Raw genomic sequence first — 15,348 nt, 5'->3', positions numbered from 1 at the left:
AGAGATGTGCCTAAATCCACACAGCTGCCAAGTGGCAGCAGGATTTAAGCTGAAGTCCAGGATGAAGATCATCTGTCTTTCCTGTTCACAGAGTAAATGGAATTGTGTAGGTTGATAAGGACTAAGGCTTCTCCAAGGAGTCCTTGCAAGTGAGTCTCCCACTGTCCTATTCCTGGGTGATCATCAGGGCACACTGCTTCTCCGCACTCCTAGACATCCAGACCTTTCTCATACGATCCTGATGCCGACGGCCAGCACACTTTCTACCCTACGTTCCCCACCCTGTACAACCACTGGTCTTCAGTCCCCATCGCTAATACCCTGACAGTACCCACAGCATGTTGCAGGAGATCCTTTATTGCTGTATCCCAATTAATGAATGGGATTGAGCCCCTCATTGCAAGTCAAGAGAAAGGCAGTGAACATTATTAAGAGAAAAGGAAAGAGAATGAACATTTATTAAGCACTACAAGTGTCTAGCTCTTGTCGATTTGGTACAGCTTGCTGAAAAAGTAAGACGCTGTGCAAACGGTAACTCATTTAATCATTAAGCACCTTGAAGTATTATTATTCCTATTTTACAGATGAAAAAAAAAAATGAGCCTCAGAGTGGTTACAAAACACACACTGTCCTGCAAGCAATTAGAGGGAATGTTGAGATGTAAAGCCAGGTGTCTTACTCCAGAGCACATCATCTTTCTATTCACCTACACTTCTCTTCTGAGCTCAGAAATCCCAATAGTATTTACATAAACATTTTATAATCATTATCTAGGAGGTTGAAATTATCCATTGCAGTTCATATCTCTTTGGCCACCATATGCCGCTTTCACACACCTTTAAATATTAACTATGAGTGTTTTCTATTACAGTCCTCTTTTCACAATAGCCAAAATAAATAAAATGTGCTTACCATTGCACCTCTCTGTGGGGCTTCCCCACACATTTCGCTCTCTCGCCCAAGCATTTGAAAGAGACACGTGCACATCTATAAACAAATTCCTTCCACTTATGCTTCCTTCCCACTTTTTCTTACTGATAGAGCCATTCAGCCTTCAGCCAAGGGTATAGGCTTCTCTGGCCCATCCCAGCTTTCTCGCTGGTTACAAAGCTGCACCTCTCCCAGGACATCCCTGACATTCTCAGGGCACTCCCACCTTCATACACCATGACAGCTCCCTAAGGGTCCTCTGTAGCCTCCTGAGTGGTCCACATGGCAGGCATTCCTTAGAAAGTTCCATCTTGGGCTGACTGCCATTTGATTTTTGTCAAGGTGGGGCTGGGATTCCTGATACTTGAGAGAGAATCAAATGATCATCTGCCCTTCTAGTGTCTCCATTTGCAAATCAGGTAAGATGTCAAGGAAATAGGGATCCTGGACCATAGTAATTTCACAGTTTAGATAGGTGTCTTTCACTGAGTCACGTTTCAACCCCCTGGTCCTGGTGTTGGTGGTGAGGGAATGTTGGAAATAGCTATGGGAGAACCATGTTTGCTTATTTATTCCCTTTTGATACTGAGTACCTTCCATATGGTGGTCCATGTAATAAATTCCTTCTAGAAATTCTTCCCAGGAATAATTTTGTCTCTCTTGAAGCATAGGTATGTTTCATTTGTCATAAAAGAAAGGCTATGTCATCCATTATATGTCCCTTTTTTGCCATAGCTACTAATAAGCAAGCTCAAGAGTTAAATTTAGTGCTCATTTACACTGATTATCTCATTCTCAATTTCTGAAGAAAAGAAGCTATCTTCTCTTTTCTTCCTATGATTTTGAAGCTCTGAAGGCACTAGAAATTTAGAGAAGGACCCATGACATCTTTTTGCTTGAATATCAATACTTTGGTGAAGTTCTCATGCATATTTGCTGGGATTAAGGAAGCAAAATCTAGTGATATTTTACCCCTCCTCTCTTACGGGTTCTTACTAATTGAGAAGAATATCAGAGCCAGTTATTGTCAATACAGAGCCCTGGGGTTCCTAATAAATTAATAGGAGAATGCATCTTATATAAAAAGTCAAATTCCTCCCCTACCCCCATCACAGTTTATCCACCTTTGGCACTTGGGACACTCACGTGGAGGGTCATGGCTTGATTCGCATCTCATTGATGACCAGCGAGAGGAGGCCAGAGGCAGCCTACCTTCTGGGCTGGCTCTGGAGGAGAGCTCTAAACTGTGGCCCAGTCAACTTTCCCAACAGACCACCAACAGAGATGCTGTTGAGGCCAAGCCAGTTTTGGAGACGAGTTAAAGAGAGACCATTTATGACTAGTGATCTTTACCCAGGACCAATGCACGCCCTGGGGCTAGTTGCTCACACGGGGCGTTCAGCTGAGGGGGGCTTAGGGCAGGGCTGAAATCCTGTCCACTCTGCTCCTTTTTAAAATTCACTCTTCCAGACGGGATGCCTTTTGCATTTAGTCCACCTGCAGGGAGCACCTTTTTCTAATTCACACGAAGACTCCATATAAGCTACATATAAGACTCCATATATGCTACATATAAGTAGGGTGACTACTTTTACTCCATTCTCATACAAGCCACTCCTCTGATGAGGAAGGGTAAGTGTGGAGTTTGGGGGAGGGGGAAGATCATGCAGTAAGCAACTAGAAGTGATGGTCCGGTGTTTTTCTCCCTTGGGGCATGGAGGAAATATATCCCTCCACCTCTGTGAATATATGAGGGGCTGAGGTAGTAAATACTGTCCTCTCATAATTGTATAATATGACAGAGAAGGATAGGATGTTAGGAGAGAGAATGGTGTGCAGAAGGAAAAAGGAGAATTGAAGTGTCACTTACACATTCAATAAATATTAACTTAGCGCCACTATGTGCCAGGCACGGTGGCAAGCATGGGAGATACTGTGGTGAGTAACACAGTCTGTTGGAACACCTAGGTTCTGGCTTCCATGAACCTCTGGATTCTCTCTTAAGCAAATTATTTTCTCCTCTGTGAATTGAACTTCTATGGTATCTGTGTTGCTCGTGTTCTCCTAGTTCTAACATTCTTATTGTACGTTTAGGTCTCTAGGGACCTTTCTGAGAGACGTTCCTTCACAGAGTTATTGGCTGGAGAACATGCATCTTTAGAGCTCCTTTCTGATTTCTCATTCAAACCTCTCATGCTCCTGTGTGTTCAAATCAAAGCCGTTGTTCTCACTGACTGGCCCCATGATCTGCCAAAAAAAAACCTATCAGCAGGTAGCACTACTGAATTTAGAAATATCCCCTTCAGCCAACTTAGATGAGTAATCAGAACAGCTGGAACACAAGATGCTAAGTGAGGACAGAAAGACTAGACACTGGCGAAGAAAGCAGGGCTGACCCCGGGCAGTATCACTCAGAGAAGACAGGGAAGGTGCTTCTGCTTCAGAATGAGGGCAACAGGGGGAGAATTTTTCACATGATCAATTTGCATTTGAGAATAAGCACTAGCTCCCTTGTAGAGAGGAGCCGAGCGCCATTAGAAACAGGAAGATTTGATCAGGAGCTATTTCAGCAATCAGGAAGGATGCGATGGAGGCCTGGATTAAGGAGGTGAGTGACAGTGCGGACAAAGAGAGGGGATGGCTTCAAAAGAGATTCTGGAACTCAAATGTATAAGACTTGGAGACTGATTAAATCCTGGAAGGGAGAGAAAAGTCAGGGGAAAGTGTTCCCAGGTTTCTGGTTTGGGCAGTGGAGTGGTATCTGTGCCCTGTAACAGGCCAAGGCTGGCCCCTTAATCCCTGCTGGGGGTGGAATCTGGAGAGAATAATAAATGGGGCTGGAGCAATGAAGGACAGGGACCTTGGTAGACCACTAGGCTCTCCTGTTTTAGTACAGGCTGCATGTCACCTCCTCATTGAACTCAGGACCATATACACTGTAGGGCCAGAGAAAAGGTATGTTACGTGAATTAATTTTGTAATGAAAATCTAAAGTGAACTCTGGCGTTGATGCCCACCAACTTCAGACTAGGCTTGAAGAAACCAGCAGTCTTCACCCTCTAGAAATGTCCCAAGAGGACACCTTCGTGAATGGGAGACATGAAAGTGAGACTGTGAACAAGTCTTGAAACTACCCAAATCCAACATCCTGTTCAGTTCTGGAATCTCTCAGAAATTGACATACTCCATATAAGCATGTGGTTCCGATTGACTCTAATGGGATTCCCTGGTAAACCACAGATTCTAAATTATCCCCTAGTAGGTATCACATTTATAGTAGACATGTTATTTTACTCTGAATACCCCCTGGATTCTGGTCCACTGAATTCTGACAGTAGCAGAGCTCGGAATAAGATCACCTTTTACTAGAATGCCACTGCTGCGTGTTCATCTCTGTAAGCCAAAGAAATTAGGTGTTTGTAATAAAAGAGTAATGTTTTTTAAAAAGAAAGATATTTAATTCCATGCTAAGAAATATCAAACACAATCTCCTAAAAAAAAAAATCTCCTTATAGTATTTGTTTTGTTTTTCTTTAATCCAAGGCAAGGCATTTTCTGTGGGGGAAGAAGGGATACTTTTTCCCAGGTCTGGAGATTAAACAATTTAGTAGTCACTTCACGTTCAGCTTACAAAAAGGGGATTTGCATATGAACTTGTTTCGGCAAGAAAACACATCTGAACGTGTTTCATGGGAACTATCTCTAACCATGGCGCCATCTCCTTCTTTTCTTTTCTTCTCTTCATCCCTACAGGTCACCGGATTGAAACTATCTCAGGACCTCGATGATCTTGCCATTCTCTACCTGGCCACAGTTCAAGCCATTGCCGTAAGACAATTTAATGCCATTTTTAAAGAGACTTAGATCTATTACCAAACTTTAGACCATATACTCCCCAAGATACATCATATGCTTTTGTGACAAAGATTCTAGGGAGCTTGCCAAAAATAGATGCTTGTCTGTGCAGAATGAAATTCTAAAGGTCTTTACCTGCTTTACTAGTAGCCTCACATAGCTGAAAGCTAAAAGGAATTAAAATCTTTGAACATCATGCTTACCATCTATCTAATTTGTCTTCTAAGTTCATTAAATAGAAGCAAGCAAGCAAGTAGATGCCATGTATGCTTGCATTAAGAAGAGCTGGCGTTAAGATTGTCCAAATTTATAAAACACATGATATTGTTCACTTTGCAAAAGGATCCAGTCTGGGGTTCCTTTAAATAGTAAGCTTCCTTGGAGCATGAAAATGTTTATGTTTATAATTAGCTGCTTAAATGAGAGGTTTGGATGGTTAGGGAAGGAGAATGGGGGGAATTTAAAGTGTTAGAAGCTCCTAAACTGAAGATCAATCAAAAATGAAAACAAACTCCTAGAAGCCCAAACATCATTGTCTAAGGACTCTTATTCTCTAGAGGTGATCCATGAGTGAGCTACAGAAGGGTTCTAAACCCTGAAATCACACACGAAAGTTTGCACGTGTGTGCGTGTTAGAAATTGCATTTGAAGGGAGTGGGTCATGGCTTTCAGGATCTCAGAGCTGGTAGGAACCCCAAAATAACAGTTAATCCAGTGAGGCTTAGCTGATCTGGAAATTGAATTGGGGACCAACAGAAAGGAAAAAATCAGTTCACTGAATTGAGAGTCAAAATTTATTTTTCAGAAATATACCTATTTAAACAAAGTACTTTTGTTTATTCATGCTATATGGACATATTTATATGCTATTCAATCTGTTTCTCCACATACCACTTTCATATCCTCATTGCTTCAAATAATAGAATTACATGCATTTTTTCTGTATATCCATGTCATCAACAAAATTGCTTTTCTTATGTTTAGATTTATCCAGGTACCACATGCACACAATAAGAGAGCAGAACTGGCCAACTCAATTAGATTAAACAGTCCTTTTTAGCTTATAGACCAATTTGACTGTATCTTCCTGAAACAACTATCTTATTGATTTAATAGCCTGTCTAGTTCAGTAATATCAGTCAGCCTGCTTTATTTATGGTAACTCGATCAAAAAAAGACAATTCTGACATCTGTCAAAATGGCGGGAGTTGACTACCATGAAAAAATGAAAATGGAGAACAAAAATACGCATCAGTGATAAAGAGAGTTATTTAGCGATACTGCTTTACAGTAAAGATAATAATAATATAAATAAATAATATAAATAATTATCGATATAAATATAGTTTATATTTAATAATATAAATATTATCGATAAATAATACAGTTTGGGGGTATTATGTGCCAGGAACTATGCCAAATATTTTACATACGTTATCTGACTTTACCTTATGAGGGAGGTATCATAATCCCCCTTCCGAAGATTAGAATCTAAGCCTCAATGAGGTTAATTAACTTGATCAGTTTCATACAGCTAGTAAGTGGCAGAGCTGGGATTTGAACCCACAGCTTTCTAAAATAAAACTAGGTACACGATGAATTGAGGAGCTTTTTTGTTTGTTTTTGTTTTGTTTTGCTTTGAATTTTTGAATTTTATTTATTTTTTATATAGCAGGTTCTTATTAATCTATTTTATACATATTAGTGTATATATGTCAATCCCAATCTCCCAATAATTGAGGAGCTTTTATTTTCTGATGTTAATATCACTGTGTGAAAAGTCTTACAGTGGAATGAACCACTTGCGTTAAAATAAATAATCCTGGAAAAGCAGAGCTGCATGAGGCTCTTCCTTCTGAGTCCATGCTAAGAGGGGGACACGAAGAACGAGGCCGCACAGGATGAGCCAAGGGACACCATCCTGTGATGACAATCACTGGTCCCTCTCACCAACACCCACTCTCTGTGCCAGGCACCAAACAGGGTACTTCACCCACCCGTGAGTAACCCAGTAAGTAGGTGGGATTGTCCTCATTTTACAGACAGAGGGAACACTGCTTGCCAGGGTCAAACAGCTAGTGTATGGTAGAGTCAGAATCTGAACCTCTGTCTGTCTACTCTTAGGCTTTTGCTCTTTCCATGTTACCATGCTGCATTTTTCTTTGATCGGTTTGTAAAAGCTACATGATTGAAATAAGCCTTCAGGCATTCCTGAGAACAGTTTTGATTTGACACATCTTAGACGACATCATTAATTTGGCCAGGATTGTCTCACAGAGGTCCCCTTACTGGTAAGAAGTCCAAGAATGTATAAATTAGGTTAAACCTAATGCAGGCTGAGGGCTGGGGAGGGCTGGGATGGGGGAAAGCCAACTACATTTTCCCAAGTACTACACACTTGGAAAATCAATTTTGTATGTAATGGGCCGTACATATATTAAAAGCTATCATATTTATTCTGTCCATTGTTTTAATGACCTTTATAATACCATGAAGAGAAGGCAATTTAAGACAGATTTTTCGATAAGGCTATGTTGTATAGTCACTTGAACTGTGAGGAGTTCAGTCTGTTTTGCAAAAGTATCTGGGTGTTCTGATCTTTTAGTGCATTTGTGCATTTTAATGAAGTATTCTGATAACAGATATTTTCCCATGATGTTCAACTTGAAAAAAAAAATGTGTTCATTGACTCTGAATATTGCCTTTACACCTATTTGTTATGAAGTTAAAGTTAAGCAAATTCTTCTCTGTAGTAATATCTATGGTTGATATTTTGTAAGAATGGGATGGAATTAGAGATATTGTAATGAAGTTAACTTGGGACTATGCAAAACCCTCCATGAAGTGAAATTCTCTCTTGACCAAGCTTAATTGAAAGACCTGTCAAACACCCTGTTTATTCATAGCCTGTTCATCTATAGCTTTCTTTGCAGAATAGACCCTTAAAAAGTACTATTTGCATTTGAAGTCTCCCCATTTGCATTTGGTTCTGTACATTCCCAGTGGAATAGCCTAATTTTAATTTAAATTTCTCTGTGAAAACATTTTTTCCAGAAAGGTGAGCACAAAATCATTTTAGCACAAAGCCCTTTGGTGGGGCATTTAAGGAGGGTGGAGTGTTTCACACAGTGGCGTCTGGGACACCGAAAGGGAAGGCCCTGTAACTAACTGGGCAGCCCGAGTGGGAAATTCCTGCTGACAATGCCACATGGGAGAGAGACAGGCTGTCACAGCCCCTCTCGAGCGAGTGCCTCTTGTTTGGATTGCTTCTTGCCTTTTCCCAGGGAATGTGCTTTGTGTTACTCTCCTCTCAGGCCTGCTAATCACATGAGGCCTCAGGTCTCTGATTTTAGAAACATCAGAAATATCAATTTTGCGTGGCATTTCCATGCATATTGGGAGGCAGCTTCCCCTCCCCTAAGGCAGATTGCATGGCTTTAGGCGAACTATAGAAATCCTAAATGGGGATAATAATATGCAGTTTTTGAGTTTTTCATGAAATTAGAGGTGATATTAAGGAGCATAGCAGAGTGCCTAGCATATAGCTAATAACCAGAATAGCTCTCATTTCTAAACGCCTTCCATGTACTGGACACTTCTATGAGCTTCAGATACACTGTCTACAGCAGCAAACTTGTAAAATAGATGTTACTGTATTTCATCAAGTCTAAGACCACATTTTAAATTTTTGTTGCATGTTAACATTTCAGACAATCCATGGAGTTATCAAATGAAAAATATGGTGTTATTATTCCCATTTTTAAAATGAGAATTGAGTCATGGAAAGGTTAGGTATGGATTTGATTCAAGAAATAGGTGAAATGCCTGAATGCCATCCCAGCTTTTTTTTAAATTCAAAAGCCATGCTCTTATCTCCTGCAGATTCATGCCCCTAGAGTACACTAGGGTTACCTGGAATCCACAGACACCAAATGATCCATGGTAGATTTAAGGGCATTTGTAGAACTCCTGAAATTAGTTATAATATTATTTTATATATGACTTTTTTCTGGGGAGGTCAGTAGGTTTTATCATATTCTCAAGAGGGTTCATGACCCCCCAAAAGCTTAAGAAAGAACATCTGGGGGTAATCAGCCATATTCAATAAGCGGGATCTGGCCTTATAGGGTACAACATGTTTTAATTTTTTTTTAACACACTACATCTGTGGATGATCTTTGGAGGCCCAAGTTTTACCTAATCCATATTCTTACCATATTCACTAATAACTTCAACAAACCTGAAGATCTATGGGCTGGAAATGCTTGGTTCTGCTCCTGAACTGCCCCCATCCCTCATCATTTACTACACGGCAATCAGGATTTCACGCCCCCCTGGTCCCCAGATCACCCTCTAGCCCTGCCTCTCCCAGAGGCACCCCCTGGCCCCAGGGAGACAGCTCTCTGTAGAGTCCTGTGAAAGAAGCTTCTACATCCCCCCCCCGCCCCGGGGGTCAGGGGAGCATCCTGGTAACTTCCTAAGCCCTCTTCCGTTCCTTTGGTTAAGCCTCTGATGCCGCATGCCCTCAAGCTGAACTGTCTTCTCCTCTGTGCACCTGAACACCATCTTCCCAGCACCACTGTCACACCTTCAGCGAATCTGTGATCCTCTTCTGTCCAGCCCAAACCCCGCCTTCTTGGTGGTGGCACCATCTCTGGCCTCCCAGATCCTTGACCTCCGTATTCTCTCTTGACCTCCTCCTCCCCCTTGACCTTCTTCTCCATCTGCTTCAGCCCCTCACTCGCATGTCCACACCTGGGACTTGGTCATCCCCCAAAGTTGCTTACTCTCTGAATATCTCAAGGGCTATCTTGCCACCAAAAAACCCTCTCCCTCATTTCTCCCCAGAGCCACTTTCTCAATCATCGCCACGCAGCTGCCTCCTAAGATCATATCACAGTTCATCTTTTTTGTTTTTAATCCTTCTCTCAAAAAAAAAAATGATGATTTTTGGACTTCCAGTTTTCGAACTTTCTAGGAAATTATGATTTTTTAGCTACTCGAATACGCTAGCTAAAAGTAATGACTTGTACATTAAGATTCACCTCGATGACCCTATGGTAGTGGTCTCTTGTCAAGCATCAGTAATTTTTACTTTAGTGAACTGAGCAAGACAAGGACGATAGATAACACATTTTCATAAGAAAGGAAGACACAAGGGCTGAGATGAAAATATGGTGAAGCCCTGAACCAACCAGAGCATGTGGTTTCTGCATCATCCGAGATCACTAAGGACTGACTGGGAATGGATTCTGGCACTGGAAGCCTCCTTATTAGAACCACTACCTGGTTTCAGGTGGTGACAAAGGTTCTTTTGTCAGCCTGAAGTCTTGTGTCCTACCTTCTTTGTGCAATTAGAGCCCTCTTTCCGTGTTTCTGCTGCTGAGTTTGTTGGTGCCATTTCCAAGGAACAAACTTCTTTAGTTCCTCTTTAGGGAAGGAAAACTGACTCAGAGATCTCCAACTGTTATCATTGGAGGAGAGCTGCCAATTACTCCATTCCCCGTACCTCATAGAGGACCTGGGCCGTAATGGACACTCATCAAATATGTATTTGAACGAACTGTGTTAATATGAACCGTGTTAACATTGTCAGCTCTTTTTGTCAACATTGTGTAACTACTGATAGAAGCAAATGATGCAATGATTCAGAAAGTTTTGGAGTCAGGCAGGCCCAGGTTGGAATTCCCGCTCTGCAACTTAATATAATGGTGTGATCACGGGCAATGTAATCCTGAGTCCTGACTTTCTGAGGTAGTGTATCTAGAGCTCCTAGTGTGGCATCTGGTACTGGGTAAACACTGAGTAAATGTTCCCGATCATTTACCTTTGCTACCGTACTGATGCTTTCTTCTGTTCTTCCCTTTAAGTTCGGGACGCGCCTCATTATAGAGGCCATGGAGTCAGCAGGGCACTCTATCAGCACCCTTTTCCTCTGTGGGGGCCTCGGCAAGAACCCCCTTTTTGTGCAGATGCATGCGGACATTACCGGTAAGTCTAAGAAGAAGGAGAGAAAGTCACTGTAGGCTTGGCAGCAAATGGGCATGGCCAAGATCTAGACAGGGTAGAGAACAGGAAGATATAAGTAGTGTGCCAAATTATTTTGAGTATATTAAAATGTATTTTTTTTTCTTAAGACAGCTATGGTTGTCACAGTGGGGAAAGTGACTTCTATGTGTATCTAACTATTGGATCATGGTAAGAAATGAGACACGAGAGGACAGCAAGGACTAGATCTTAATTCAAGTATTTACTCGACAGTCTTGAGTACCTCTTCTGATCCCCTCCATTGTGGGCAGTATTGAAACTACAGAGATGACGACATGATCCCTGCCCCCAGGGAGCTCAGGGTCTATTGAAGAAGGTAGACAGCAGACATGTCAAATCTAGTGTGGCAAGAGCTCTGAGTGAGAAAAGCACAGGGTATTATGGAAACACCGTGGGCCACCTCGCCCTGGTTTGGACCTGTGACAGTGCAGAGCAGGTGACTGGAGGAAGTGATAAGGAAACTGTTTGAAGAAAGATTGCAGAGCCCAGCCATGGTGGAAGCTGTGGGTGTCTGGCTGCAGATGGGGGTTTGGGCCCTAATACCCCCAAGATCCTGTGATTCCTTCTCGGCTCGTCAGAATCAGGGATCGTGACACAGATGGAGAGAATCCAGGGTAATGCGCTGATCTCTCTGTGATATGAGCAGACAAAAGCAGAGCAGGATCTGTAGTGCAGACCCCTGGGCCCCAAGGAAGGGGCCCCATAGGCAGGAGGCTTACTGCTATCCCAGAGGCTGGCCTGGGCTTCCATCCCTCTAGACCTGTGCCCTCATGCCCCTTGCTCCTTTCTCTCCCTGTGTCTCCTGGGGACTGATGTCCCCCCTCCCTACCCCATCCCGGGGTGGCCAGGCACCAGGGCTGGGCAAGGATAGGGAAGTAGGAGAGAACTGGACCCTGCTCACAGCCCCATCTCCAGTCTCATCTGAGCCCACCCTCCACTGGCCTCCGTTCATCATGATCTCTTGCTGTCCCCTGTCCCCTGGATTCCTTACCTCTGACAGCTGGGTGGATCCAGGTTTCTGCCCCTGACTCTCCCTTCCCCCTCCAGGCCATGCAGATCCCTGCAGGTGAGAGCTTTCAACATTTCAAATGGGCAACATTTACCCCCTGCACATCGTGAGATCAAACTAAATAGGTTACTGATCCCCATCTTAAAGGTAGGGAGACTGAGGCACAAGCCAGAGAACAGTATCAAAAAGCACACAGTCTAAGGGTAAATATATAAAAATAGGTATAGAAATGACTACCATTAACCACGCTCCCACTCTGTATTGATATGAATCACCCTATTTACATTTAATCCGCACACACCACCAAAAGGTAGAAATTGGTGTCCCCGTCTTACAGACAAGGAAACTGAGGGTCAGGAAGGTGAGTTAAGTTAACTGTCCAAGGTCAGACACCCAGTAGGGGCAGGACCAGGATTGTACCAGGTGTGTCCAGGCCCAGCGTCCCCTACACTATGCTCTGACCCAGGTTTCTTAACTTTTCTGCTCAGTTTGTAATCATTTGATGATGACTCCTCCTTTCCTAAAGTGTCCAAAACCTATGGAGGTAGGCCATTCTGAGGCAGAAAGAAGAAAGACGTAAAAAGGAGCCCAGATTACCTTAGATTTTTCCTAGGAGAAAAGCCATGACTACATTTTATCTCAAAGTCAGCTAGCTTGTTCAAGTACAGTTCAGACTTAAAATCTGATCTGTGAGTGACTTTTTAATTTCCATCCTCCAAATAGCCACCAAAACTTCCTACCTGGATTCAGGAGGGGAGACAAAATCAACCTTGGCTAACACATCACCCGAGGGAATGGGAAACAGGGCCCCCCAGAACAGGGCAGCCTGTGAGACCCAGGTCCTGACTCTGCACCGCTGCTCCAGCCTTTATGAAAGTGAGTTCTCTTCCAGGCCTCACATCCCTGAGCTGACTCAGAAGCAGGGGTGCAGTGGCTTCAGAGCAAGTTCTGCTTTGGAAACTGTTCTCCTTCAGGCTCATGAATGAAAAGGCTGTTAATCGTTATTTGGATTCCAATTGAAACTGGACCCTTTGTCTCTGACTATGGACCAGTTACAGTTCCGGACAAAGGGGCCTTTTCTTTGGCCTGAAACTCCTCTGCCTTGGGAAGCCGGTGATTGACAAGTGATGGCAAAGTGCATCTGCCTTTAAATGCTTTGGGTTCTGCTAAACTCATTAATGCGTCAGATAAAATAGTTCACATTCCAGGCAAAGCTGCCTTCTTCCTCTCCTTCACCCAGCATTCTGAGAAAAGAACACATTTGCATTTGTTTCTGCAAAAGATGGGTACACAAGCCGGGGGTGTATAGGTAGAGTGTTTGGTGCCTTTAAACGTTGTAATTGCTCTAGTTTTCCTGCAAAGAAAGCTGTAGAAAGAACCATAGACCTGGTACGTGATTCTCAGGAATACGTGTGAAAAACACAATGGAATTTGGGAGATGCTTTGGAGATAGTGTGGAGTAATGGAAAGAGCAGGGGACCAGCTCTGTGACTTTGGGCAAGTTGCTTTACCTCTCTGAGCCTCATTTCCCTCTTCTGAAAGGTAGAGATAATATTATTTCCCTCAGATAGATCAAGCTGAGGAATTAATACTCACAAGTTTGTGAGCACCAATCTCTGTGCTTCACTTAAAATAGGTGTTCAATAAATGTTAGCTCACTTCTTCCCTGAAGGCAGCCCCACGCCAAAAAGGTGGTGCGTTTCAGAAAAAAAGAAGTTAAATATTTTGTAAGCAAATCTTTGCCATTTGGGGAACAGTTTGCTCCTGCTCTGGGCAAGCAGGGAGAGTAGGGTTTTGCCAACTTGGGAGATGTCCTCTACGTGAGGAGGAAGAATCTCGTTGTACCCTGGGCATATAGTTAACTGTGGTTTCAAGAAATACTTGGTGTGTACTAAGTAATTGTAGGTTTCCCTCACTGACTTGGGACTAAATGTTCCTCCTAAATTTTGTTTTGTAGAATTCTGGCAGTTTCAGTAGGGGTTTCCCTCTTCCTGCCTTATTCATTATTTCACTCATTTACTCCTTCAGGTATTCATTCTCTGAGTGCACGTGCTGAGCTTGGCGCGGGCATGCAAAGAAGAACAATAATGTCCTGCCAAGAGGGCCGTTACAAACAGAAAAAGTGCTCTCGTGCTCTGACCACTGTCCAGCGAGGACTGGGTACCCACAGGACGTTGGTGGCAGTGTGAGTCAGATCCAGGCAGAGAACAGATGACACACTCAGATTGGATTAACTGGAGAACACTCGAATAAAGGGTCTATTTACAGAGGTGTGGGCAGGGTTGAGGGAAACCCCGGTCACCAGGCAGTACCCTGGGGCTGCTCGCAGTCTGACCACCCCTAGGCTTGCAGGGGCTGGGGCAGCAGGTAACCCACCTGAGACTGAGGGGCTACGTGAAGAGGGGCTCCGTGGCTGGAGACGAGCTCAGTCCAGGATGTGGCCGGAGGACAAGGGGGCTACAGACTTGGTCCACACGGCAGTGTCCCAGGGCCCAGAACAGGTGTTGGGGCCGAGGTGAGAAGAGGGTGGGAATAACTGAGATGCAGTAAACATTAAGAATCATAATAGCTAATGCCAATTTAGTGCCTCCTGTAAGCACTTTCTTTTTTTTTAAATTAATTTATTTATTTTTGGCTGTGTTGGGTCTTCGTTTCTGTGCGAGGGCTTTCTCTAGTTGTGGCAAGCGGGGGCCACTCTTCATCGCGGTGTGCGGGCCTCTCACTGCCGCAGCCTCTCTTGTTGCGGAGCACAGGCTCCAGATGCGCAGGCTCAGTAGTTATGGCTCACGGGCCTAGTTGCTCCGCGGCATGTGGTATCCTCCCAGACCAGGGCCCGAACCCATGTCCCCTGCGTTGGCAGGCAGACTCTCAACCACTGCGCCACCAGGGAAGCCCCTCCTCTAAGCACTTTTAACCCTCACAGCAACTCTGTGAGATCAATGGAATTTTAACCTCATTTTGCATCTGGGAAAACAGGCACAGAGGGGTTAAGTAACTTGCCTAGGATCACACAGCTAAGGCAGGGAGGAAGCCAGAATTCAAACCCTGGCAGCTTGGCTCCAGAGCACTTTGGGAAGCAACTGGAGAGCTGATGGGGGATCCACCCGGCTCCTCTGGTTTCCCGTTCTCGAGGAGAGGGGCCTGTGAGTAGTTCCTCCCTGCTCAGACCAGTGAGGCTTTGACAGGGTAAGGAGGGCTAGGAGGCGAGCAGCATGTGGAGTGCTGTCTTCTAAAAAGTCCCAGGGCCATGGGATGGTCATGGTCACACCCCCGTCCCCATGATCCCCAGACTCTGCAAAGGCTTGCGGTGCTCTCTCCTGATGCAGCCAACACAGCCCTTCCGTGTGGCCTGGTGTCTTTCCTGCCCCTCTGGATGGTTGATGGGCACCTGCCCCATCCTTTCCCTGCTGGTCCACTTTCCAACCCAGATGAAGTGCATGGAGGAGGGCTTCACCCCTCACTGAGATTCATCCTAACAATAGCGGCCACCACTCTCAAGGGCTTA

The 15,348-nt window shown here is 44.0% G+C and overlaps 1 protein-coding gene across 8 annotated transcripts in view; it reads left to right on the top strand.

Moving 5' to 3' along the window:
• FGGY (FGGY carbohydrate kinase domain containing) overlaps positions 1-15,348 on the top strand; it is a 412,972-nt gene that overhangs the window by 312,436 nt on the left and 85,188 nt on the right. For all 8 annotated transcript variants that reach the window (XM_061186510.1, XM_061186511.1, XM_061186512.1 and 5 more), the window contains 2 exons: positions 4,685-4,759; positions 10,657-10,777. In XM_061186510.1, the coding sequence (XP_061042493.1) occupies positions 4,685-4,759; positions 10,657-10,777 (196 nt within the window). The remainder of the gene's footprint in view (positions 1-4,684; positions 4,760-10,656; positions 10,778-15,348) is intronic.

This window comes from Eubalaena glacialis, chromosome 3, assembly GCF_028564815.1.
Source record: "Eubalaena glacialis isolate mEubGla1 chromosome 3, mEubGla1.1.hap2.+ XY, whole genome shotgun sequence".
Lineage (NCBI taxonomy): Eukaryota > Metazoa > Chordata > Mammalia > Artiodactyla > Balaenidae > Eubalaena > Eubalaena glacialis.
The sequence above is the reverse complement of the archived record's forward strand: the minus strand, read 5'-3'. Positions and strand labels throughout refer to the sequence as shown.